Below are 25,058 nucleotides of genomic sequence, written 5' to 3' on the forward strand. Positions count from 1 at the left end.
CCATGGGAAGCGACATGCATTCTCCAATCTCTTCAACCAGTTGAGCGCTATCAAAGAGACCAAGAGTCAAAGGCTCGTAGTAGCATCCGGAGCAGGACGCTGAGCGTCAGGAAAAGGGAGCATACCGATTCCGTCGACTCCAGCGTACAAGGAGTGCGCACACCGTTTTGTCACAATACTGGTAGGTGAGTTTCGAATGTCATGCATAGACCACGAGCTGGGGTGTAAAGTTCAGAAGGTCGAGATGGAAAAGTGCCAGCGGAGCGCTGAGGATATAGAAAAGCACGGAGAGCTGACAGAACAGGAAATGGAACGCAGGGCGCAAGTTCGAGGACGACACGCATTACTGATTACAGCCAACGAGCAGAGAAGCATGGAGTTCGTGAATCGAGACTTTGACGCCGCTACAGATATATGGAGATATGCGGTGCCGGAGAGGAGACTCCCGGCGCTGATGGGAGCGAATTTTCTCGAAATACCACATAGCGAATGCATGTAGCTAACTTAGGCGTGCTTTCTAAGGATTAGTTCTCTCCCTGCTGTCATCAACACCAGTCTTTGCGGGATGTTCCTGCGCATGCTTCATGTTTCTCTCTCTTAGCTCCGGCTTGGGATACGCTGGTGTCTCTGTTCCCAGCAGTTCTGCTGCCAAGAGATATTGATCGTTAATCACATTTTTCATAGCCAAATTTCGCAATGTCCGGCTATTACTGACGAATTTCATGCACAGGTGCAAGTCGCGATCGACGCTTCGCTTGCCATTTCCATCGTATTGTTTACACGACCTGTGCCGCCTCTGCACCTGTGGCAATTTGCTCCAGTCCGGCGTACCCAGATGTCGATCGAACCTTCTTCGATGGCTGCCCTGTGGCACGTGAACACTTGCTTTAAAGATCGGTGCACACCCTTGAGAGGTACAGAAGGCTCCGCTGGATGACCTCCTACTTTTCTGTTCCAGGTGCCGTTGCTTAGGGTCATGGGTTTCGTCTGGGAGACACCCCTGGCAATTACCCTGTCCGCTGCATGCGTCATCGCGCGCTGCTCCATTCGACAGAGGATTCGTTGAACGCAATACTTGTCGTGGCGAAACTAGTGCCAAAAGGAGAATTCATGTTGGAGAAAACGATGAGCGTTTTCGATCCGTTGACGCCCCGACGTGCAAAGCTATGACGCACGCGTCACTGGAAGTGATCGCTGCGATGACTGATGACTATGCCCAAGACCCTTTTCCATGCAAACAGAAGAGAGGAGAGCCTCTGGGAGCAGATCCTGCGAGATGTATCATGTTTTTGTCGAATGTCGTTTCTTCTGTGACCATAAAGAAAGAAAGATTCGTATTTTGAACGAAATGGATTATTTGGCGTGAAAGGCTAAGTGAACTTTTGGTATAAACTTGCGAACAAGTCTTCAGGAGACCACAACGTCGAATGTTTTTCGCTCGTCGATCCACCTGCTCGAATTGTGACGCCACGAGTTGCTTGGAAACACCAAGATCGATAACTTGAAGCATGCGTGAATTGAACATGCCGCACGTAATGAAAGGAGGAGAACGCAACCTTGCACTTCTGAACTGGATGATTTTTTTCGATTCTTTTACGAGCCCTCGTTCGAGGGCATCGCGTATCACTTTGGTTTCGGTGACGTGACGAATTCCATCGACAAAAAGATTCGAGAGCGTTTTGCCCGATAAACAAGCGAGAATCCTAAGACTTCCTCTGAACCCATACGCCCTCATTACTGTGCTGTGAGTGTCGAGGCAGCGCATCTACAAAACCTGAGAAAAAAGAAATCTTAGGGTAGGAACAGAGCGCGCAGCTCACTTTTCTATTTCTTTACTGAAACGAGTCTAAAAGTCCATGAAGGACCGTGTGCCCGAAAGAGAAAACCGTCCCGAGTCTGCGTTGCTCGCTGATGTCGTGATTGAAACTCGATGCTAGACGTATTCTTTACTTACGAGATTTTCCAAATGAGCCCATTCCAGAAACCTGTTGGTGGCTGCTCGATTTCTAGAGCCAGCTTGTGCACGCTGGCGGCCACCAGGTACAGGAAGAGCTAAACGCAGACTTGAAAAATAGGCCGCTCGGCAAGCAGGTGCCAACTGGCCAACGTAGCGCCCTAAGCTGCTTTGTAGTCGCACCTAACCATTCCATGCAGGATCGCAGAGGATGCAATTCATCGATAGCTCTCCACCGTTGCGTGAGCATGCTTCCAATTCAACAACACGCTGGTATCACATCGGATCCATATACTGCATGCAGTTTTGCGAAGCATGCATCGAACGAATGCATCGCTATCGATCCTATATACATTTTTGCATTTTCATACTCGTTTGTACTCCGTTTCGTGTTGTCCATGCGCTCATTTCCAGATTCTCGTCAATTATCCTGGGTATTCGCAGATGGTGCAAGTCAGCGAGCATCCTGCAGCTGCCCCAAGTGAGATGCATTCTGTGAGCTCCTGGGTCCGAGTCTTCAAAATTACATTGCTGACGGTTTCACTGCCAGAAAAATTATCTTCCGAATATTGACCGATCCTCAATTGCCACGGGAACATATCCACGCTCGCCGACAACGGGTCTACTTGCGTAAGAGCAGGATCAGGCCGTGTATACACATCCGAGGATACCGTGCGAGCGCTCCAGTGAGCCGTACACCAAGTGTCTCTGTTCCGTGATATACGGTTAGCTCTAAACCGCAGTTCTGCCTCTATCGATGCGGTAATATGAACTTGAAACAGTCCTCCAGTAGACTTTTGCGGCAGAAACAAAGTAATCTATGCAGAAGCGTTTTTTTGCCCCGGAAACGCTTCTGAATAGTCGTTAGGCGTGATCGTCATCCGCTGAGGATGCAAACGCCTATCCGTAGACATCGTCTGACTTGAGTGCAAAACTCAAGCACGGCAGCACCATAACTTTGTGAACCTCAACAGGTCCCGCGCTTTGAGACACGCAGCCTGCACGCGTGTCGCCGACTCCACTCGAGCGCTGCTCGGCATATCGGGTGTTTTCAGCAGTCTCACAGGTCTTCTAAACACACCCCACACGTTGAAGAGAGGGCTCGCTGCCCTTTCTTTTTATAAGCCAGTGATCAGCGCTTGCCCCCGCAAACTACCTCGAGCAATTATCTGCAACGCACAGAGCGTACAGCTTAATGGACGGCCATTGAGATGTGCGCTGCGGCATCGCTGTAGCCGCCTGGCAGCAAACACGCCGCTCGATGACGGTGGACTCTCGCGACTTGCAAACACGCGTTGCTAGCCACACATGCGTCAGAGCTTGTATTCGAAAGCGTTTGGGTTTCAGAAGGAACTTGCTCATTGAAGCTCCACGCTCATCTGAAGATGGAAAGCAGCGAATTGGCGGACTCTGAACCCAGTGCACAACAAGACGGCGTCGCTGCGAGCGACAGCCCAGCGTCTACCGATGGCACTCATGAGCCTCGGAGCGGCAAGTCTTCTGAACACGAAGCCCACAACTTTCCCAGAACGGGCAGCATCATGGAAGTAGAACTTGAGTTTGATTACATCGAACATCTCTTAGAAGAGAAACTGCACCGAATCTTGGAAAAACTCTGGGAGCAACGGCGAGTTGAGCGTTCGCTCGTGACCGCTGCCACAGCACGACTCTTTGCAGCTCAAACACTTCGCAGGGTGAAGTTGGAGATTCGCGATGCGCACGGAAGCCTGCTGGGGTCTACCTCATACGTCGACTACGACAAGCAGTCTAACAAGGTACAGTTTCGTCGGCAAAAGGTGAAGTTTTTCGTGCACATCGCAGACAAGCCTACCGCTAGAGACCTCATCCGCGTGAACGTCATTGGCCGAACAACGCCGCTGAAAAGGTATTCATCGTATGTGCTGCCAATCCCGCCAGCGCTGGCGAAGCAAGCAGCAGCTAGTGAGCATGCTACCTTGGAGCACCAATCGCTTGCGGTTCGAGAGCAATACTTTGCGAGCTTGCCTGTGGATGAGAGCGCTGCCTTATCTCCAGTGCCTTTCCCCAGCAAGCTTCTTCTGGAGCATTCCAAGCGAAAACCCACGTCAAGCGCAGTGCACCAAGACGCGACACGTGGCGCATCCACTGTGGATACTGAAGACGAGCCAGAGGCGCTGCCGAACACGCAAAATAGCACTGAGGCATCACCGCCGACGGATGCTGCTGTTGCTTCTTCCCATCATAGCTTACATTCGACTAGGATCCATTTAGGTCACTGCAGCCTGGAGCTGCATCGCCTGTGGGCACACCAGGGTAATGCGGTGTACCACGCCCTCCATGCAGCGGGGCGTCACGCACGTTTGTTGCTGCGTCGTCAGGTGCACCTGTTGCCGTTCTGCTCGCTATCATTGGCGGCACGACTCCCGACCTTCCCGCACGGCAGCTACTCTATAAGGATTCATGTCCATGATGTATCGATCTTTCAGTCAGGTCCGAAGGCTTTCACATCTATGAATCCAGTCGTTCACGTGTACGCTCTGGGCGATACCCAGCACACGCAGGTGTGTCGCTGGTCATTCACTGCAATCTTCGACCGAATGTTGTTCTTCAGCAAGACGCTGGGTCAAGAGCAGATCCGCGATGAAGTGATCACACTGGCTGTGTGGAACTGGAACTTTTGGCGACCTTCGCAGCTTATCGGCTCCTATAGCTTTGATTTCTTAGCCTTGTGGAACCAGAAAGATCACTGTTTCAGAGAGCGGTGGCTTCCTCTCACCAATACGACTGGCAATGAGGACGATCTTGTTGGTTATATTCGCATCTCTGCTGTTGTCTACGGACCAGGTATCATGCCGGTTGCAGAGCACTCGACACACGCAGCACGTACAACTGCAGCCGCTCCTCGTTTGCTCAAGAATCTGGTCATTCAGCGCCCGAGCTTATTGATAGAGCGCTGGAGACTGTATATTGCGATTCTGGGTATCGAGCTGGCGCCATCGACGCCAGAGGCGGCTCTCAATGCCTCAGAGGCATCGCATACGCCAGCTGGCACCAACGAGAAAAGCTCCAAGCTGACGAGACATCGGGCGAGCCAAGCACGCCTCCTATCGAGAAGGTCAGAGGCCGGGGAGTCCAATGGGAAGCAAGTATACTGTGAAATTGTTTTTGCGGGACGCGAGAAAAAAGCCGTTATCGCGTCCGAAGTTGTGCGCGTTGGGTTCGGCAAGGAAACGAGTTTGTCCATGGGATTCTGTCTCCCGATCTCGCTTACCAATCACGAGGAGGCCAATTTTGAGGACATCTTACTGCGGCTGCGAGAATCTCCCAGCAGTCGCCTCATAGCGGATGTTCATTTGCCCTTGAGCGGCTTGCTGCAGCGGGGATGTACCGCAAGCATCCAGTATCGCGATCAAACGCAGCTGAGTCTAACTGCAGATACAGAGATGCACCATCACCGCACAAGTGCCGCGAGTTCGCACTTGGGTCATCGCACCCACGGCGAATCCACGACCAAGCTGGAGCGTTTGTTCCGTATCGTGCATTGGCTGGAGCAACTTGTCCACAGTCACCTGCTCCACCAGCACAAGCAACACGGCCACATCCGCGAGCGTCGAGTGTTTGAGATGCGGCCGCACTACATCCATCTGAATGCGTCTCCCACGAAGTATGTGGGGAGAATTCTGCTCGCTGCCCGAATGTGGCCGCATTCGCCCCATTGCAAAGCGATCCCGCTGTGGTACCAGCGGCTGAACTGGGCTGAGCTGTTCACGGCCAGTCAGCGGGCCCCGCATCGTCTCCAGTACACGCTGTATGTGAGACTGCAGCGCATCACAGAGCTCCCACTGCCGGATTCCAGCTTGGTTCGGGTGTACCTGAAGATCGGCGACCGCCTCATTGCCCAGACTGACTTGGCTCCGGTGCATCATCACAGTGCGGTGACGGGGGCGCTGCTTCCGGTACCACCGGTTCAGTCGGTGACGAACCAAAAGACGCAGGCCATGAAGCTGGAAGTAGAGCAGGACCTGCGAAATATTCCAGACTTGTTTCTGCAAGTATTCTATCGGATGGGGCACGATGCCCCAGAACGATATTTTTCGCTGTTGCGGCTGCCAGCGTCGCTGCTTCACGCTCTGCCGGATGACGGCCTGTGTCGATCCTGGCTCATGGATATGCCTGTGACGGAAACGGAGGGCACTGATGTGTCCGTTGCCGGCACCGCGTATCTCTATATCTGTTTGCGGCACCAGGGGGATGCGCACGCTCCGACCAAAGTCACCCGAGAGCCATCCAGGTCGCGTCATTCAGGGACCAGAGAGGTGTCGTCAACGGGACCTGTGGACGGACACAATATCTCAGCAGATACTTACTGGGTTGAGTGCAATATTCTTCGCTGCCGAAATTTACCGGCAGCGGACCCTACCGGCTTCTCGGATCCTTTTCTAGTTGTGCGCTTTGGGGCGGCGCGAGCGTTTGGCACCCGTCTCTGTCACCAGACTTGTGATCCGAGCTTTCAGGAACGACTGCTGGTGGGTCCTGTGCAGCTCAGCCGCTTCGAAGCGCTACCACCGGTGTCCGTCAAAGTCTTCGATTGGGACGATGACCCAGCCGCGTTTGATCCTAGAAAACTTGATAAGGCGGAATATCTCTGTCGTGCTGAGGTGGATCTCACAGCGTTGGACGCTTCGGAACCCACCTGGTTTGACATGTTCATCACGAACCCCTTGATTGTACATGGCGGTATGCTGGCAAGCTTCAGGCTGCTAAATTCGAGCCTAGCGAGTCCGAGCGCGCTCGAGACACGAGTTCTGCGGGATCCGCACATCCATTTGCGAGCGCATGTAGATACTCCGACGCAGGCGCTTACATCAGGTAACAACCCGCAGTCGCCAGACCAACGAGACGGGGATATGGCGGTGCAGCGGCCGCCGCTGACGATTACACCAAAACCTGCCGACCTGCAGTCGCAACCTAGTCGCGGACCCGCTGCCTCGTATTGGATGCTCGTGGGTCTTGTGTCCATTCACCATCTGGGTCTGGGCTGCTTTGGTCTCGATCCGAGCCGAGACTCACTCAGTTTGCGAATGTTTCTCAACTTTCGTGATGGAATGCAACGAAGCGAGCCGATCCACCTGAGTGCTGGCAGCAGCGGCAGTCTGGGCGCAGACCAGAACCATATAGGGGATGTTGTGATCCTGCGGTTGCCCCCTGATATTGGTGATCTTTCCTCACTGCATATTATACTCGAGAGCCGAGATGGTGAGCGCTTCTACGCGAGCGCGAACATCACTCCAGAGGAATTTGCAAAAAAGCATCTACTCGTCGGCGGCCTCCAGCAGTACGGCCTAGAGTATCTGGAGCAGAGGGTGCTCATGCGGCGTGCGAAACGTCAGCACGGGCCGCTTGCGGGTATGCAAGAGGCCTTGGAAACTGCCAGCAATGGAGCGCCTCAACGAAGCGGTTTCGATCTGAGCAGCTTTCGCCGACAACTCAAGCAAGTCTGGCAGCACGACGTGCGCGCATCGGGACTGGCGCTATGGGCAGCGCTTGTGAATTACCTCGTGGAGATTGCTCCTGAGATTGCACTGCGATTTGGACTGGAGGAGATGGAATTTCCGTCATCGCGCCTGACGCCGTGGCTTCTCCGTTTCTTTCGCCTCTTGCACCACCGGGGCCTCGTGACGGCCCTAGAGCATTACGAGAGATCCGTCATTGGTGGGCGCTCTAAGGGCCCCGAAAGGCCAGACCACGCTGTTTCAGACAAGTCGGACGCACACGGCGTTCACTCGGTCTCCGATGAGCTCGAGCGAAGCCTTGAACCGCATGCCCAGTTCAGCGAGGCCCTTCTCCGACATGGCCTCGTTCGCCGCAAGAGGCGCCGGGTCAACCTGACTGCTACTGGCGAGCGCGGAATGCTTACCGGAATCAAGAAGATGCGCTTACCGCAGATTCGGCCGAGTTTCCGAGCGGAGCCGTCGCGGAAGCCGCGGCATGCTCCGAGCACAATACATCCAGAGGCCGCCGCACTCGAACAAACAGCACCTGCTCCATGCAGCGTCCTTGCAGCGGAAACGCCGAACTCTCCCGCCACCGAAGATGCTGAAGTTGTCGCGGAGGAGCGTTCCTTGTCAGGGGCTCAAGCGGGTCCCACTGCGGGTACGGTAACCAGACGGTCATCGTCGACAGCGGTGTGCGCGGCTGTAAGCCCGGTGCGAAGACGCCTCCGAAGCGGCTCAGGGCATGAACGTCGAGGTGCGAGACCTCTGAGGCGAGGTCGCGTCTCCGGCCGTGCAACCGCCTCGATGCTATATCGTAGAGATGAAACCGAGCGCCGACTCAGTCTCTTGCACCACGAGTCGAGGCGTTACAATGACCCGGTTCCGGTGGGCAAGCTGGCCCTCGACTGGCGCATCGTGCGAACCGGATACGCTGCAGTCGCTGCTGACACGAACGTGGTGACGGCACTGCAGCGCGTCGAGGATGTTTCCGATCTGGAAGCATACGCGGCAGCGTTTCGAGAGCAAATGCGACGCCGCTACGTCGAACGGAACGACGTGGTGGTGCGCTTGCATGTATATCATGCACGCGGCCTTAGAGTACCCAGCGGAGATCCAAACATCTACCTCAAAGTGGAGCTCAACGGCGGCGAGAAGACCCTATCGACGAAGCGATCACCGGTTCGGCACTCTTTGAACCCGGACATATTCCAGTCGTTCGAGTTCACCAATGTGCGCCTGCCTGGCTCTCGCCTCACGATCCGAGTGAAGCACTTTGCCGGTCCGGACTTTGAGGTACCGAATGCCGCAGCGCTGGTGCCCAGGTATGCGACCTGGACGTTTGGCCCATTTGTCCACCGTGCGATGAGCAGGGACGTGCGCGTGGACTTGGTGCGGGCGGGAATCGGACGCGCCCTGCTCCTCGGCGAGACAGAGATCGACCTGGACCAGCGTTGGTACACGGACTTGCCGCCGTTATCTCGTCTGGAATCGCCAATGGAGACGCGGCGTCTGTTTGTGCCAGACCGTGTCATACCCCGTGGCGAGCTGACGCTACGACTTGAGCTGCTCAGCGCTGAAGAGGCAGCGAATAGACCGTTTCGTCCACTGGAACCGCTCGATCCGCACCAATACGAGCTGCGGCTGGTCATATGGCGCGTCATAGGTTGCAAACTGGAGAGGGTCTCGGAGCCAGTCCATGGCGGCGATGTCGATGGAGCTGCGGACGGTGGGCGCACCAGGGGAACGACCGCGTCAGCAGCGGTCGGCACGACTCCAAGTGGCAACGCCAACGCGTCTGTGCCGTTGCAGGACCTCCAGGTGCGAGCGCAGCTCGGAAACGACACCTCTTCCGAGATTCATACCTCTGTTGTCCATAATTGCGACGATGGGTCTGCGAATTTCAATTACCGCCTCGTGTGGCGCCCGCTGCACTGGCCGGATCCAGAGCTGGTGCCACGGCTGCGACTGCACGTCTGGGACGTCCACAGTCCGTCGGGCTTCCCGCTCGTTGGTCAACTGGCGCCATCTGATCCGCAGCTGTTAGCGACTGTCACTTTAGACCTTTCTTCCATTTTCGAGGAGGCCCATCGGAACAACGGGCGAGCGCAGCGCTTCCGCCAGTGGATTATGATGCATCGAGTGGGCTCCGGGCCGGTCGCCGCATCGCCGCGCATACAGGTCTCGCTCGACCTGCTCAGCAAAGAGCAGGCCATGCAGCATCGGGCAGGCTCGCAAGTCGGTCAGAGTGGCCTCCCGGAACCGCTGCAACCGGTGCCATTTTCAGCCTTTGCGCCTCAGAGGTACATCCGCTACCGCATTGCTCGGCAGTGGCAGGATGGATTCTGGTATTTCGTGCAGGCGGTCTTGCTGGTGCCTGGCGGCATCGCTGTGCTCAAAATCCTTGCAGCGCTGCCGCTGCTGCTGTACATTGCCGGTGCGATTGTTGGGATTTTCCTGGTCTTGCGTATGCGTCGAGTCGAGCAAGAGCTCGAGGCCATGTAAAGCGTGCTATGTCGCAAACACCATCACTGTTATCACCAGCGGCTACGGCAGCAGCCGGCCTTCTTATACGAGTCTAAGACGCAACGGCTGCGTTGCCAGCGGATTGATATGATCCGGCTACTGGGAGAGCCTGCTACCCACGCAGCGGAGCGCTTGTTGCGAGAATCTGCATGCTTGGGCGGTACTGTCCCACGCAGCCATGTACACCAGCATCTCTACTACAACTACTTCTGATACTACGACTGCTGAGAAAGAGACCAGCGGATTCTTACTGCCTGTCCTTGTAACGACAAATGCCTGCTAGCGTTCACCATTTGCCGCCATCGCATCCATGCGTGCTGCTGTGCACGCATCTACAGAGGCACGCATCGCTTAATATCTATGCACGCATATCCCGAATCATGAATAAAGTGCTGTGCTGTCTATCTATGCACGCATATCCCGAATCATGAATAAAGTGCTGTGCTGTCTATCTATGCACGCATATCCGAATCTTGAATAAAGTGCTGTGCTGTCTATCTATGTATGTATATCCCGAATCATGAATAAAGTGCTGTGCTGTCTATCTATGCACGCATATCCCGAATCATGAATAAAGTGCTGTGCTGGTGGCGGAGCGCGAAAGCGGCATCCGGCATGAATCACCCACCATAGCGCCGCATTGATGCGGGTCTACAGCACGCGAGCGCTCTGTCAAAGCGCGCAACTGAACTCGTTGAATGCCGCCGCGTCTGCGATACGCTGCGATCCACAGAACGTCTCTACTGACCATGGATTCCCGGATTGCGCACTGGCGATCGGTTTGTCAAGCCATCTGCGCTGCTACGTGTCCGTGTGGCAATCGCAGCATGGCGCAATCGGCGCGTCGCATTGCGGGTCGTGTACCGAGCGTTGGGCGCGCGATGCAAGCCGCAGCGCTTGCGGTTCATCCATCGCTGCCTGGGGCGGGGCGAGTCTCGAGCGGAGACTAGTGCTCCGCGGAAGTGCGGGTTTTCTCAGGCGCTTTGTTCATGGGTACAAGGCGTGTTTCCATTGACTGGCACGTCACGCACTGAAGTCCACATGTCGTATGGAGGACACGAAAGCTCTCTGCAGAAGAGGGCGTGGTCTGCTAGAACGCGCTCGACGCCGACTGCAGACGGGGCGAGCACCTCTGCCTCCGCTGGTGCGCGTCAGCGGAAGCCGCTGCTGGAGCTCCTAACCACCGATATTTTACGCACGTACCGACGAGTATCTTCCGTATTCGAGTACGATCCGAAGCTGAATCCTCGAAGAACTTTGACGAGGCCAGACCAGCCGCGGTTTAACAACGGCTACGATAATGAGAATCACGACTTCATTCTCCGTGTGCATGATGCTATTCGCTCCCCGAACGGGGACGTTTACGAAGTGCTGGACCTGCTTGGTGTGGGCACTTTTGGACAGGTAGTGAAATGCTTAGAACTGGGCAGCAGCCGGACGGTGGCTCTCAAGGTGGTGAAAAACCAAGAGGCATACCTGCGACAGGCCCTCATGGAAGTCTACGTGTTGCAGATGCTCCATCGCACTTTTCCTGCGGAACGCGTCCGCCACGTGGTTAAGTTACTGCAGCACTTTCAGTTTCACCATCATCTATGCCTCGTCTTGGAGAAGCTGGGAATGTCCTTGTTTGATCTTTTGAAACAGAATCGATTTCGAGGCTTGGGCCTCCTCATTGTTCGTTCCGTGCTGCAGCAGTTGCTTCCGACGTTGGATCTGCTCGCGCAAGCGGGAATCATCCACTGCGATTTGAAGCCTGAGAACCTGCTCCTCTGCCGAAACGATGGTGTGGAGGTGAAACTCATCGACTTTGGCTCGGCGTGCCAGGAAAATCACGTCATATATTCGTACGTCCAGTCGCGTTTCTATCGCTCACCCGAGGTGATCCTGGGACTGCCCTACGGAACGAAGATCGATATTTGGTCTCTGGGCTGTATCGTTGGGGAACTGTTTTTGGGTTTGCCACTGTTTCCGGGCCACGACGACGAAAACATGATTCAGCGAATGGTGGACATGCTTGGTATGCCGCCGGCGTGGATGATTCAAAGCGGCAAGCAGAGCCATCGCTTCTTTCACAACGGGCATCTTCGCGGTCTGACTTCGGACGCGCTGACAGGGCAGGGGCCTGTACCCTGGAAACAGTACTTTAAGCACCGGAAACTGGAGGATATCATTGTGAAGAGCCCCATGAAACCAAACACGGATGAGCGCGAGGAACTGGCACAGCGGCGCGCACTGCTCAGCCTCTTGCGCGGAATGTTGGAGTGGGATCCTGGTCGGCGTTGGACGAGCACCGAATGCATGCTGCATCCGTTTCTGAGTGGACGCGGCATGATGGACCAGGAGACATGGTTGCCTCCGCGCCTTCGATCGCCGAACATGGGCCTTCGTTTCCACACCCGCGATCTTGCAACCTATGGCGATGAGGCAGCGGAGGATGCACGGGCACTGGCTTCAGCATCATCAGCAGCACATGGTAGCTCGAAAGCGCAGCTACCTCCGGCGTACGTGCTGTCCACAAGCGCACCAGCATTCGCTCTGCACGAGCGTGCCGGTGACGAGGCGGCTTCGCTGCCTGCTGCAGCCTCCGATGCCACCGCCAGGGAGCAGCGCACGCGCAGACTCGCACGACCCCGCCAGGACAGCTCCATGATGCAATCGCTCAGTGCGACACTGGAGCAGGCGCTGCAAACCGTCCAAGATTGTCAGCGAATGGAGCGCACGCCCCAGCAGTCGAACGCTCAATGCTCCATCGCCTCCGGTGCGAGCCGCACATTCGTCGAGGGCAATCCAATGCTTGCCAGTTCGCCTGGTATGCTGGCAGACATTGCTGCATGCACATCGAGCGCGCTGTACGATGCCGCATGGAATCCATTCGCCATTGAGGAGGCGGTAGAGCCCACGAACGCCTACATGTTGGGTGACGCTTCATCCAACATGCCGCACGATCCTGAGATTCCCGAAGACGATGCAGATATCGTGCCACCCGCTGTACCAAAGGCACCGACCACGGCTCTGGACTCAGGCGCTGTGGCTGCGGCGAGCGCACCAGAGCCGGGCGGTTTAGCGAGCAATGTCCGAATATGGCCGTTTGCGGGCCAAGGACGCGGCCACTAATCGCAAACGCGTGCACCGAAAGAAACTGGTGCCGGAAACTCGAACTCGCGACGCAGTTGATTCGCGGTGATGTATGCCATGCGCTGTGATCCGACAATGCGGTGCAACGCCAGGGCATCATCTGGCATGATGAACAGCGTGCATGCTTGTCGGAAACTCGACCCAGAGGCTTCTAAACTCGCAACGAGCTCGGTGTAGAACTGGGGGAATTGAGGAACTCCGTAGAAGAAGATGTACTGGGAGCCTCGAAGATGATAGCGGCGATAGAAATGGAAACGCTCGGTAACGAGGAGGAAGCGTACGCGCCCTTCGAAGAAAAGCAGGCGATAGCGACTGATATCCTGAGGTTTGCTGTACTCGGAGCAGGCTGCGAAACTGAGTTTCGAGGCCGGGTAGACCGCTTGCTCTGTCCATTTGCGGAAGAGGTTGCGCACCCGCACAAAATCGAAATACGAGGGAATGTAGATTAGAATGTGCGTGTGCGTACTCTGGACAAGTTTCGGTAACCAGTCGTGGGAAAACGCAGCAAATCGCAGCTCTGCCGCCTCCACCGCCGAAAGTGTGTTCGTTGCAGCGCCTTCGCGTCCCGACCCGGTGCCGTGCGGTGTCGCGAGCCGGCGGAACACATGACGGACTCGTCTGGGTGCTGGAATATCCGCGATCACCCCAGCGTGCCGTGTTCGAAGTAGTTTTAGCACGCCACTTACATTACCTTGGTGATCTCTTCGCGCTAGACGGAACCATGCATGGCATTCGGGAAAATCAAATGCCGACAAGAGAATATCCTGGCGGTAGGCCGCAGCGTGGTCTTCAAGAAAGCGCTGCTCCACTCGTGAAAAGTCTGTCTTTTGCGGCACCTGAGCCGGCATTCTGTTCACGGCCTCTCGCACAACGCGCAGCAAATGGTCCCAGTTCTGCATGAGCATCATATGCGACCGTAAAATCACCGCGATTTCAATACTGGAAAGTGGATCTGCTGCACCGCCTCGCATGCCGCCCTTGTCGGGATCGTCGAGCACACGCTGGAGGCCCAGCGGGGACACAACCACAAAGTCAGAGTCCGCGAAATCCGCGAAAAAGTGGAGGGATCGGCGCTCAACGCGAACCCCCAGACGAAAGTCATCATCGATATTGCCTTTGAATGCGGCTCGGTGGTCGCGAGGTTTTGCACGCCAATGTCGAGCGCGGCTGGTATCTGCACCTGGATCAGGCACCGGTTCCGTAGGCGGCACCAGTAAAGTGTTCGGCTCTTCGGAGACAGTCCCATCGTCTGCGTCGGGTCCGAATGCTCCCTCAAAGCGCTGCGCGTGCCCGATCTGCCGTGGGTTCAGGTATCTGAGCACCGCAGACAGGAACGCATACGCTACCTGCCGGGTTGGCGCAAAGACAAGCACTCGAGCGCGACTGAGGCCCCGGTCACGGTACTGATCCCAGTCGTCGTCGACGACAGACGCACCCGGCCGCTGTGCCAGCTGCACATTGTGCTGCTCCTGTCGCGCCTGTGCCTGCAGAATGTGCGCACAAGTGTAGGCCGCAACGATCTCCAGGTGAAGCTGCTCCTCGTCAACGGAATCGATACAAGCAAGCAGAACATCGGCCTTGGTAACGAGAGCTCGAGCGAAGCACAGACCGCGCTGCAGGAGCAGGTCGCGCTCTCCGTAACGAAAAGGCGCCGAGGCGGCAACGTCCCCGGCACTAGGATCCACCAGTGCCGCGAGGCGCCGCTGGAGCATGGGCGTAGCCGCCACCAGGTCTGGTATGGAGCATAGTCGACGCTGCGCCTCTTCATAACGTTTTCTGGTGACGTGTCCTTTCACAGCGGACGCAAAAATGTCCGGTGCATCCCAGGAACGGGCGTGCGCTCCAGTGACTGGCTCCGTGTCCATGCAGTTCGCCTCGCAGCGTTGCCACGTAAGGGCATCTTCCGTGGCGTCCGCCGCCGTGGGGCTCAAGCTCAGGTGCTCGCGTAGCATCTGGACGCTCAGGTGCTCAGAGGCGCTCTCCGGTGCAGGTCGCTGGCAAGTCTGGCGATCGGAAACAGACGAGCCTACGGTGTTCGCCTTTGAGGTAACACCACCAGCTTTCGTTGCTGTTTCGAAGGTCAGGGAGTCAGCTTCGTCGGCGCCGCGCTGATCGCCTACCACGACAGACGCCCGACGCTTCCCCGCTTCGGCGCGCATGGCAGCAAGCGCCCAAAACTAGGCCCTCCTGATACCAGGCGCCGCTCACTGGTCCGCAGCACTCCACGAGCAAGAGCTCTGAACGTCGTCTGTGAAACCGCTGCGGTACCAGAAACAACAGCTTCGTAAAATACTGCTATTGCTACTGCTGCTGCTGCTGCTGCTGCTGCTGCTGCTGCTGGAGCCATCGATCCTGCGTTCGCGAATCGCCACCGAGACGCCGCTGCGGTGACGTCGGCGGAAGCGCGCTGTCGGCTGGGAGCGTCCACAGGGACACGCACCCGTATCGCCTGGATCGCTATTGGGGAGTGTGGGTCATGGAACTTGGAGATAGAATGTGGAACGATAGCTGCTTTACCAGTTTCTAATACCAAACGCGCCATCGGAAATCCCCTGGTCTACTTAAACGCTCTTTCTACAATGGAGCGGTGCACAAGCATCGCCTGGATCTTTTGGAGCGGCGATTCACTCGCTGGAGACCGCCACCGCCGTCGCGCGCCGGCAGCGCAGGCGTCCCGCGACTCCCGAAACTGCCTCGTGCGCTACATATTCTTTTGACCAAACGCGGCACTGAACGTCGTTCGAAAGAGGCGTCCTGTTTGACCGCGAACGTCGGGTTCTTGCCAGAACTTTCTCCCACGCTTAGTAGAACCGCAAAACGCTGTATGAACGCGTTGGTTGCGGTGTGCAGCGAACGCAGCGAGCGAAACTGGCGAACGCTTCGTACGAACATAGCGCTGGAGCGGGGAGTGCGGGTCTCGAAACTGCCGCGTTACCGGTGGCGATGCGCATGGACTTGCACGTGAACTGCCTGCTTGGAGAATAGACTATCAACTACGGCTCTGATAAGAGAGAATCCGTTTCGAGTTTCACGTCATGGAGCTGGGAGGATCTTCCGGACTCGTCAATATCGGAGGCGGTAGTGAAGATGCGCACTACCGCTACAAGATGCCTCGCATCATGGGCAAGATTGAGGGCAGGGGGAACGGCATCAAAACAAGAATCGTGAACTGCTCCCAAATTGCCAAGGCGCTGCACCGGCCGCCGGGGTATATCTGCAAGTTCTTCGGCTGTGAGCTCGGAGCGCAGACCAAGATCAGCGATGATGAAGATGTATACATCGTGAACGGCGCGCATGATCAGAAACTGTTAGCCGACACGCTTGACAAATTCGTGCGGATGTTTGTTTTGTGTCCAAGCTGCAATATGCCGGAGACGGACCTCGTCATCGATAAGCGCGGCAACATATACCACGTCTGTAACGCGTGCGGTGCGCAACATCTCGTTGACATGAGCCACCGCGTGACCACCTACATGTTGAACAACCCCCCTGATGGCGCTAGATCGAAGAAATCTGGCAAGTCGAAAAAGGAGCGGAAGGAGTCGAAGAAAAAGAAAGGGCACGAAAAAGGCTCAAATGTACACGAGGAGGCACCGGATGCGGACGACGCACCTGATTCCGGAACGGACGGCAAAACGAAAAAGAAAAAATCGAGCAAGCGGCGAGATGGGGAAACAGAAGAGGCGTACCGCGAGCGCCGAGCGGCAGAGAAGGCGGCGCGTCGTCAGGAACGTGCTGCGCAAAAGGCTGGTGCGTCTGCTCCCTGGCACGCAAATGGAACCGAAGCGCTCGTTGCACCCACGGATTTGGACGCGTTGGCTCAAGAAGCGGAGGCCATGAACGCTGCACTGAATCAGAGACGTCGCCAGACAAATGCTACCGGCCAGGAGGACTCTGAGCTGGACGAATCCGGTAGCGGCGATACCAGCCCGAGCTCACCAGCCGCTGCGCAGCCGCATGGATTCCCGTCTGATGCGGCTCAGCGGCACGCTGGCGATCGCGGCATGCGCACGGCATCCCACAAGTCCGGTGGGCATCTCGAGAGCGATCGCAATGCGTTGCGTCCAAATGGTGACCACCACTACAACGACGATGACGACCATGAAGATGATGATGACGACGATGACGACGACGGCGAAGACCCGCAAGCAGACGGCGACTGGACTGCACACGACGATCAGACGACGTCCCAAATGAAACTGGCGGCTGCGAGAGCAGCGGCGCTCCTGACCAATGCCGGAGTGAATGGCAACGGGGAATCGCCTCAGCGTGCCGTGAGCAAGACAACGTCGAAACTGGACGAACTGCACCTCGTCAGTAGCAAAGGAACAGTGCAACGCGCTACCACAGATGTGTCCGTGGACGACGAGAAGCTGGATCGTTTTGAAGCGTGGCTTCGCCAAGGTCACCATTCTCCCGCGTCCATTGCCAGCGAAGCGCGCAAATATTTCCCGAACGATAGCGCCAGTGCTGCGCAAGCGATCTTTTGTGCTGTTGTTGCGCACGCCGCGCATCCGGAATGCAGACCCGGAGAATCCCCCGCGCGGCACGCAGTGCACGCAGTCGATGCGCTGCGTGCGCTTTCGCTCAATCACGCAGCACAGGCGCGCCTGTTGGATGCGTTCGAGGCATTGGCGGGGGTCGGATCGGACGAGGCGCGCAACCTAGCGCCCTCGGATGTGCAGCGTGGAGCCAAGCTTAGTCTCCAGAGTCGTCTGAATTCGATACCCCACATCCTGAAACTGTTTTATGATGAGGATATTCTGGATGAACAGGTGATTATCGATTGGTTTACTCGGAGATCGCCAGGTTCATCGACCGCGGCGGGCGAGCGGGCACGGGATGCGGCCAAGCCGCTCGTTGAATGGCTGCAGCAACCCAGCGAGGCAGAGGACAGTACTGAGGAATAGAGGAAAGCATGACTCCACCGAAAGTGAATGCGAAAAACGGATCTGCAAGGAGCGTAAAACGATTGTCGACGGCTTGATTGCGGGTCGCGTGTCGCTGGCGCGCATTCCATATCCCGATATCCGTTCCGAGTCCGTGCAAAGCGCTGCGTTTGAGCATGTCATGGAGCGGAAGCGAGACACTTTTCATTTTGAGGCCGCTTATTCTCGATTCCCTACATAGACGAAGAGCGGTGATTCACGGTCTGTTTAGGTGATCGCGGTCCACGGATCGTCCCGGTCGCGCTAGTGACTGCGTTCGACACCGGCGAGGCGCTCAGCGAGACTGAGCGGACGCGGCGGCAGTACCGGCATCGTGTCGGGCGCCTGCGAGAGACGGGCGTATTGCTCGCTGTCCAGGCGTTGTTGTTGTTGTTGTTTCTCTTGGGCTTTGCGTTGTTCGCTCTCGCGCTGCTGTCGTGCTTGTTCTTTCTGCGCGAACGCAGCGGCGGTGGCGGCGAGGCGATCCCTTTGGATGCGACGGTACAAGCTGACTTGTTCACCAAGTCTCGGGATATTGCGTAGGAAATAGTCCTCTGGACGTTTGCCCGTGCGCGTTTCAAACACATCGACCATGCCGACGTCGTCGATAACGAATTCGGTGTCGTTCGTACCGATATATTCGCTGTCCATCGCAGTGCCAAGCGCGGGTGATCCGGAAGCAGAGGCGGTTGCGGCGCGATGCCTGAGCAGCGCCCGGTACTTGAGACAGAAAAGCGCAGCGAGCACTTGTTCGGTGCTGTGGTCCGCAGACCCGCCCAAACCTAGGTATTGTGAGAGCTTCTGTACGTCTATGGTGCGATAGATGCGTAGATAGGAGCTCAGCTGCGCAGGCAGACCTGATTCGCTCTGTGCAACTTGCTGCAGAAACACCTCACGACAGGTGTTCGCAACGCTCGGTTGCAGAAACTTGGGACACGCATGATTATAAAGTTCTTCGAAAGCACTCAGATCGCCCTGTCGTATGCGCGTGGTGCGATCGCCGAGTTTTTCTCTCAGCCAACTGTTCATGGAATCGTCGAGACGGTTCCGCCCTAGGCACTGAGCTAACGAGAGGAGCGCAAGCATCTGATCAATCCGCTTGTTCACCTGTTCATATTGGAAGGATCGGACGTGGATATGTTTGGTGCGCGTGATGTGCACGATGGTCGGCTGCAACGCTCTAATCGCCTCCTCGTAGCGTCGAAGCATCAGCGCGCTGAATCCTATGTAGTAGTACACGGCTACATGGCAGGCGGTAACGTGGGTATGCAGCCGCAAACGGAGGTCTGTTGATTGCATGAGGCTGCCTTCGGTTCCCGCAGGCTCTGCGTTAGCGGCACTGGGGATAGGTTTTTCTCGCGAAGCCCTGGCAACTGCGGAAATGGTTACAGAGCGAATCCACTCGGTTTCAAATAGTGATGGAGGATCTAAAACTGAAAGCGCCGCGAAGAAATCTCCCGTGGCACAGTGCAAGCGTAATAAACCGACCATCGCAAAATAACCGAGGTAGCGATACAGCAGCGAGTCGGCAGCCAGACAGCGTTCAGGGGCGAGTGTACCTAGATCCTCATCCGCATCCGTTAGGCTCTGGTCTTCAGAATCGTTGGCCATGTCTTCTTCATCTTCTTCTGCAGCTCCAGGTGCACCGCGAAAGTCTTCAGCATCATCCTCGTGGACGCCGATATTGTCAGGGCTCGCCTCCCCAGCTCCGCCCCCGGTATCTTTGGCAGTTTCCTCGGCAGAGTCGCCTCTTGCAGCCGGCGCGATGGAGCCCGTAGCGGCTGTCGCTGCGCGTGCGCCCTCTGCTGTTGCTGTTGCTGCTGCTGCGTTATTCACCGATGCAAATGGGTAGTTGTCATCGGGTTTGGGAGCACCGACCGCTTCTCGCAGCCAGCCGACGATGCCACTCTTCTCTACTAGTGTACTCAGTATCTCTAGAGTTGTTCGGACATTCCACATCGAATTCATGTTCTCCGTTTCGAGCTCTTCAAGCGTGTGCCCATCTTGGCTTCGGGCGCGATACTGATGGTAGTCCTCAAACTGGTAGAGAAACTCGTCGATCAGATCCCAGAGCCAGGAGGCTGGCAGCGCACACTCCTGCAGGTGCCCCTGGGCAAAATGCGCAAACAGAGCAAGATAGTTTGACCACGACTGGGACCTCTGTTTCAGGGTCGGGTGCAGCCTCATGTGCATATGTCTATATCCCAGTTCTTGGTAAAGCAGCATGAATAGCTCGATGTAACTAGGGGCATGCCCAGCAGCAGCGTTCGCCGATTCGTCGTCGTCGTCAGCTTCGGTACCGCGCTGCACCTTGGCCTCCAAATCTCGCAGTAGCTCACGCACAACAGATGATTGCGGCAGCAGGCAACTTTTGTAGAAGCGCTCAGCGATACGCGTGAAGCCACTCTCGTAGAGGCCGTGTACTGCCACGCTGTCACCGTCCACGAACTTGTTATAAAAGTTTACCAAGTACTGCGATACCTCTTCGGGGAGCGTTGATTTCCGCGGATCAACGATTGTTTCAACCATATTTCCGATTCCTGACTACGATCCGGCAACGGGTGGCGTGCGAAGAAACCGAGTCGTTATGCTAGGAGCAAACTGATGGAAGCAGAGTTGCCCCAGTGCGTCGAAGTGCGCACAGTCAGGCAACCGAAAAGAACGCTCTCCAAGGAAACGCGTCTGTAACAGTCTCCGTCTACCCTAGCAACCGACAAACGTTCGCCAGGAACAAGTGCTTGTGAGCGGTATATCGCGAAACTCAGCGATGAGGCGAAGAGCGCAACGTCGACGTTGACTCCGAAGCATGCATCTCGCAACACGCAGCTCTCCCTGCGGCACATCGCGGCGCGCTACGATCATCCAAGTGGCAATGCAAGCGGGATCGCGCGGCGCGCGGCATGCCATCGCAGCGTCACGTGACACCTGAGGAAGGAAACGACGGCGCCTGACTCGGAGACGCTGCTGCATGCGTGCTGCGGCGTTGCTGTCCAAGCACGTGCGTGCAACGCAGTTTGTAGACACGAGGCAAGGCTCCCATAGTCTACCACTGCGGCAACGTTTTCACTATCTTCATGAGTGGTGCTTACCCAGGGCGTTACGGTAGTATGAGCCGCGGTGGTGGTACTGGTGGTGGTGGTGGTGGTGGTGGTGGCTACGGTGGTCACCGCGGCCGTAACCAACGGTTCGGTTCGCGTTACGGCAGGCCGATCCTCAAGCCCGAGAACGCCCTGAACCGGGCAGAGCAGCTTCTGGCAGTGGGTCAAAAGTCTGCAGCTCACGAAGCGTTGTACACGTTGATAACTGAGCATACACCGATAAACGTCGGCGGCCGCGAAGCCCAAGCACTCGTCGCCCAGGCGCAAGCGCAAGCGCAGGCTGCTGCACAGGTGGCTGCGAACGCGGCTGCCGTCGCTCAGGAGCAGGATGAAGGCGGTGCTCGCAGCACAGCTGCTGCAGCTGCAGCTGCGGCCGCGGCCGCTGCCGCAGCTGCAAGCGCGATCCAGTCGTCAACCTCAGGCTGGAGCAAAGTCCACGAGGGTATCATGATGCGGCTGGTTGAGCTCAGCGTTGAGCTTCGCCGGCCACTGGCACTCAAGGAATCGCTACACCGTTACCGTGCGCTCTGCGGAGTCGCGAACACTGCTTCCCTTGAAGCCGTTGTGCTCCATGCAGTGGAGTGCTCTGAGGCGGCGGTGGACGCGGCAAGGACGCTGGCTATGGAGAGTTTCCACGCGAGCGCCGCTGCTCAGAGCCCAATTACGGAGGACGCTGGAGATGCGGAAGGCGACGGGAATGAACTGATATCCGAGGGCACGGACGACATCGTTGCCGATGAGGTTGCTGACAGCGACGACCGCGGCAACGCCACCGACGACGATGCCCAGCCCGCATGGGGCGTTGAGGTGCCCCAAACGCTGCTGCTTGAGGCCAATGGTATGCTTGCGTCTCGCACACGAATAGAGAGACAGCTGCTCGCACCAACCCTTATGTTCGCATGGGAAGTTTTCCGCATGTGCCTGGATATTCTCAAAAATAATATTCGTGTAGAGAAAGCGTATAATGAAGTAGCAGAGCGAGCGCTGCTTTTCACGGCAAAGTTCAATCGGGCAACGGAGTTCCGCCGATTATGCGACATTCTTCGGCAGCACATGGCAGGTTTGGTGCGTACCATTGTGCGCTCGCCGCAGAGCGAGATCGACCAGGTTCATTGGCCGACCGTCCAGCGTATGATTCGGATCCGCTTTCAGCAGGCAGATCAAGCGATGGCCAGTGGACACTGGCAGGAGGCCTATCGTACCATGGACGACCTGCATGAACTTTTGCGGATATGTACGCGAGGTCGCAGCCCTGAAATTTTGGCTGGTTACTTTGAGCGACTCGCAACTATCTTCGAAACGACTGACAATCTACTTCTGCATGCACTTGCGCTTTACAAGTTGTATCTGGTCCGGCAGGCTGCCGCAGAGGCTCTCCAGAACCAGGATCCGAACCAGGATGCGGACGGGCAGGTTCCAGGACCCTCGTCGGAGACGCCACGAGACACAGCAGTTCGACTTTTGGTGGCGACGCTTTCCATCCCCGTCAAGGAGCTCTCTGCTCACAGTAAGGTCATGGAAGTCTTCGCCGATGCAGCGACGCTAACGAGCTTTGAGCAGGCGCGTCAGGCCAAAATGCTAGACCTGTTGCAGTGGCCAAGCGCGGCCTCTGCGGGCTCGAACGAGGCATGGGATCGCTTGATTTCAAATCCAACAAAATCGTGGCTGATCGGAGAAGTTATATCCAATGGTATTGAGGAGGCGTGCCCTGAAGCGCTTCGCGAATTGTTGTACGAATTCATCGATCCGGGACTGCTCCGCTGGAAGCAAGCGGGCAAAGCTCGACTTGGAACGCCACAGTCGCTGGCTGCTAAGGCACAGCGCTGGTTCACCAGTATGCATCTTGACGTCGGTTCCGAGGTCGCCGGAGTTACTGGCTCAGGCGGTGTCGATGGCACCGGTGGCGACTGTACCGGGGCGGGCGCACCCAGCAGCAAACCTGGCCAGAGCGCACGTGCCTCCATGATGCCGCTGAGTCGTGCCATCATTGCTGAGCTTTTGTTACGAATCGCTCAGTACTACGACAGTTTCTTGCTGTGGGAGCTTCGCTCTATGGTGAATTTCCTTCCGTTTGTGCAGGTGCATGCCATCGTGCTCGAATTTCTTCGAGCGGAGCTGGTCCCATTTCGCCTGGATTTCCGAAAGGGTGTCCTCTATCGCTTCTGCAGAACCATAGAACAGGAGGAGCTGGGCGATGCTCTTTGTCGCATTGCCACGCGCCTGCAAGCAGCGGCTAGCACCATCACACAGCGAGCATCCACAGCGGACGAGCATGAGATCCGTATTCTGAACGCCAAAGAGGCAGCATTTCCGTTGGAGCGCTTGGAGAGAGAGCAGCAGCGGCGCGTGACGCAGTTGGAAGTGCTGCAGTCATTCCTGAAGCAACTGGATGAGGTTGCACAACGCATGGAACGCGAGGAGCAACGCCAAGCGCAGCTTGAGGCCGCAAGACACGCCGAGGAAGAAAAGCGGCGCCTCGCAGAAGAGGCGCGTCGTCGCGAGCTCGAAGCGATCCGGCGCGAAATGGAAGAGAAAGAGCAGGCTGAATTGCGGCGTCTGAAAGCTGAAATGGATGCACGCCGAAGAGTCGGCCTCTCAGCGAGTGGTGCAGCGGCTGGGCTTGCGCTGCCCTCAAGTGTTGCTGGGATAGAATCCACCGCCGCCGGAGCGTCCCTAGGAACCGTTGGTATCGGAGTGGATAGCGTGGGCGGGGCTGGCGGGCCAGCGCGAAGCGTCTGGAGTCGCAGCGGATCCGGGACAGCGGCCGTGCTTTCCGGTGCTCGTGCAACAAGCGCGCTGCCTGGTGTTGCCGTCGACTCTGTGCCGGGCATCGGTGCCGGTGCAGCAGATGGCTTCACGGCGGTTGGCGCCGATGCACTGGATCATGACGGTGATCGCCTCAGTCGACAGGAGCTTTTGCAACAGCAGCAGCAGGAGCGTCTCCAGCAACGCAAGATGCTCGAACAAAAGATATTCCAGCTGTCTCGTCGAATGGACTATTTGGATCGTGCGCTCCACGAAAAGCAGGCGACGCATCTGGATCAGGTTCACAAGGAAATGGTACGCGAATTGATTGCACGTCGGCAGTCGGCAGCAACCTGCCGTCTGCGTCAGCTGCAGGAGCAGTTTGAGAGCGATCTTGCACGCCGTGCGCGGCTGGAGAGCATTTTTAGGGATCCGCTTTACCAGAAGGCTGTCGATCACATCAAAGAGGAGGCTCGGGCACGTGCACTGCGTGAGTGGAAGCCGCGTCAAGGCAACGGTTCTCCGAATCAACAGACGCCTATAGGCAATGTATCCGCAGAAGAAACCCCTGCAGAGCAGACACCTGGTCGCACAGCAGCAGCAGCAGCAGCAGCAGAACAACAACGACAACAACAACAACCACGGAGCGACACTGGGTCCAATGGAGTGCCTGCTTCTGCGTACGAGGCAGCGGCGGAACATTCGCCGACAGCGACTGTCCCGTATCCCAAACAGGTGCCTCTGGCGGGTACACCCACTGGCAATACCGTGAGCGCGACTCGCTCGAGCGGCGATAACCACTCGGGGCCTGAGCGGCCGGTGCCACCCGCTGGAGAAACAGTCTCCGAACGTGAACAACAAGCGCGGCACGCACCTGCACCTGCACTTGCACCTGTAGCGCCCCGTTCTGGCATTGTGACGATCGTTCACGCTGCGGACAAGGGTCTCCTCGGTGATCAGCCGTTTGTCACGCCATCCACGGCGACGTCAGCTGGAATCCCGGCCCCGAAAGCGACAGGAAATGAAGAGTCGAGCCAAAGGCGTGGCTACGTACCGCCACACTTACGCCGTCAGCAACAGGCACCACAGCGTCTAGCTGCAAACCAAGAACCAGAGCAACGAGCAGGGCTAGGTGCCAGGGCCGGGCCACGGCGCGGTTTTGGCTTCACGGACTCGAATCCACGCCCGTCTTCATAGTCGT

The 25,058-nt window shown here is 56.9% G+C and overlaps 6 protein-coding genes and 1 non-coding gene across 7 annotated transcripts, besides 1 other annotated feature; 4 read left to right on the top strand and 3 right to left on the bottom strand.

Annotated features, from left to right (window-relative positions):
• Positions 1-397: part of a sequence feature (repetitive element) that runs on past the window's edge.
• A 1,422-nt stretch (positions 398-1,819) lies between these two features.
• On the bottom strand, positions 1,820-3,151 carry CYME_CMH054T. Its single transcript, XR_002461296.1, has one exon. It is a non-coding gene; the product is annotated as a hypothetical transcript (transcript).
• Positions 3,152-3,339: 188 nt separating this feature from the next.
• Positions 3,340-9,930, top strand: CYME_CMH055C (hypothetical protein; the record flags this gene model as incomplete). Its single annotated transcript, XM_005535980.1, has 1 exon — positions 3,340-9,930. One exon carries the CDS (start codon positions 3,340-3,342, stop codon positions 9,928-9,930), a length of 6,591 nt encoding a protein of 2,196 aa, XP_005536037.1.
• A 1,062-nt stretch (positions 9,931-10,992) lies between these two features.
• CYME_CMH056C (protein kinase YAK1) lies at positions 10,993-13,065 on the top strand (the record flags this gene model as incomplete). The annotated part of the gene is made up of 1 exon (XM_005535981.1): positions 10,993-13,065. The coding sequence occupies one exon, from the start codon at positions 10,993-10,995 to the stop codon at positions 13,063-13,065; it is 2,073 nt and encodes a 690-aa protein (XP_005536038.1).
• On the bottom strand, positions 13,062-15,245 carry CYME_CMH057C (hypothetical protein, conserved; the record flags this gene model as incomplete). The annotated part of the gene is made up of 1 exon (XM_005535982.1): positions 13,062-15,245. The coding sequence occupies one exon, from the start codon at positions 15,243-15,245 to the stop codon at positions 13,062-13,064; it is 2,184 nt and encodes a 727-aa protein (XP_005536039.1).
• Positions 15,246-16,121: 876 nt separating this feature from the next.
• Positions 16,122-17,996, top strand: CYME_CMH058C (eukaryotic translation initiation factor eIF-5; the record flags this gene model as incomplete). Its single annotated transcript, XM_005535983.1, has 1 exon — positions 16,122-17,996. One exon carries the CDS (start codon positions 16,122-16,124, stop codon positions 17,994-17,996), a length of 1,875 nt encoding a protein of 624 aa, XP_005536040.1.
• A 282-nt stretch (positions 17,997-18,278) lies between these two features.
• Positions 18,279-20,543, bottom strand: CYME_CMH059C (eukaryotic translation initiation factor 3 subunit E interacting protein; the record flags this gene model as incomplete). The annotated part of the gene is made up of 1 exon (XM_005535984.1): positions 18,279-20,543. The coding sequence occupies one exon, from the start codon at positions 20,541-20,543 to the stop codon at positions 18,279-18,281; it is 2,265 nt and encodes a 754-aa protein (XP_005536041.1).
• A 545-nt stretch (positions 20,544-21,088) lies between these two features.
• On the top strand, positions 21,089-25,054 carry CYME_CMH060C (eukaryotic translation initiation factor eIF-3 subunit A; the record flags this gene model as incomplete). The annotated part of the gene is made up of 1 exon (XM_005535985.1): positions 21,089-25,054. The coding sequence occupies one exon, from the start codon at positions 21,089-21,091 to the stop codon at positions 25,052-25,054; it is 3,966 nt and encodes a 1,321-aa protein (XP_005536042.1).
• Positions 25,055-25,058: the final 4 nt, after the last annotated feature.

Source organism: Cyanidioschyzon merolae, chromosome 8 (assembly GCF_000091205.1).
Source record: "Cyanidioschyzon merolae strain 10D DNA, chromosome 8, complete genome".
In the NCBI taxonomy this organism is placed as follows: Eukaryota; Rhodophyta; class Bangiophyceae; order Cyanidiales; family Cyanidiaceae; genus Cyanidioschyzon; species Cyanidioschyzon merolae.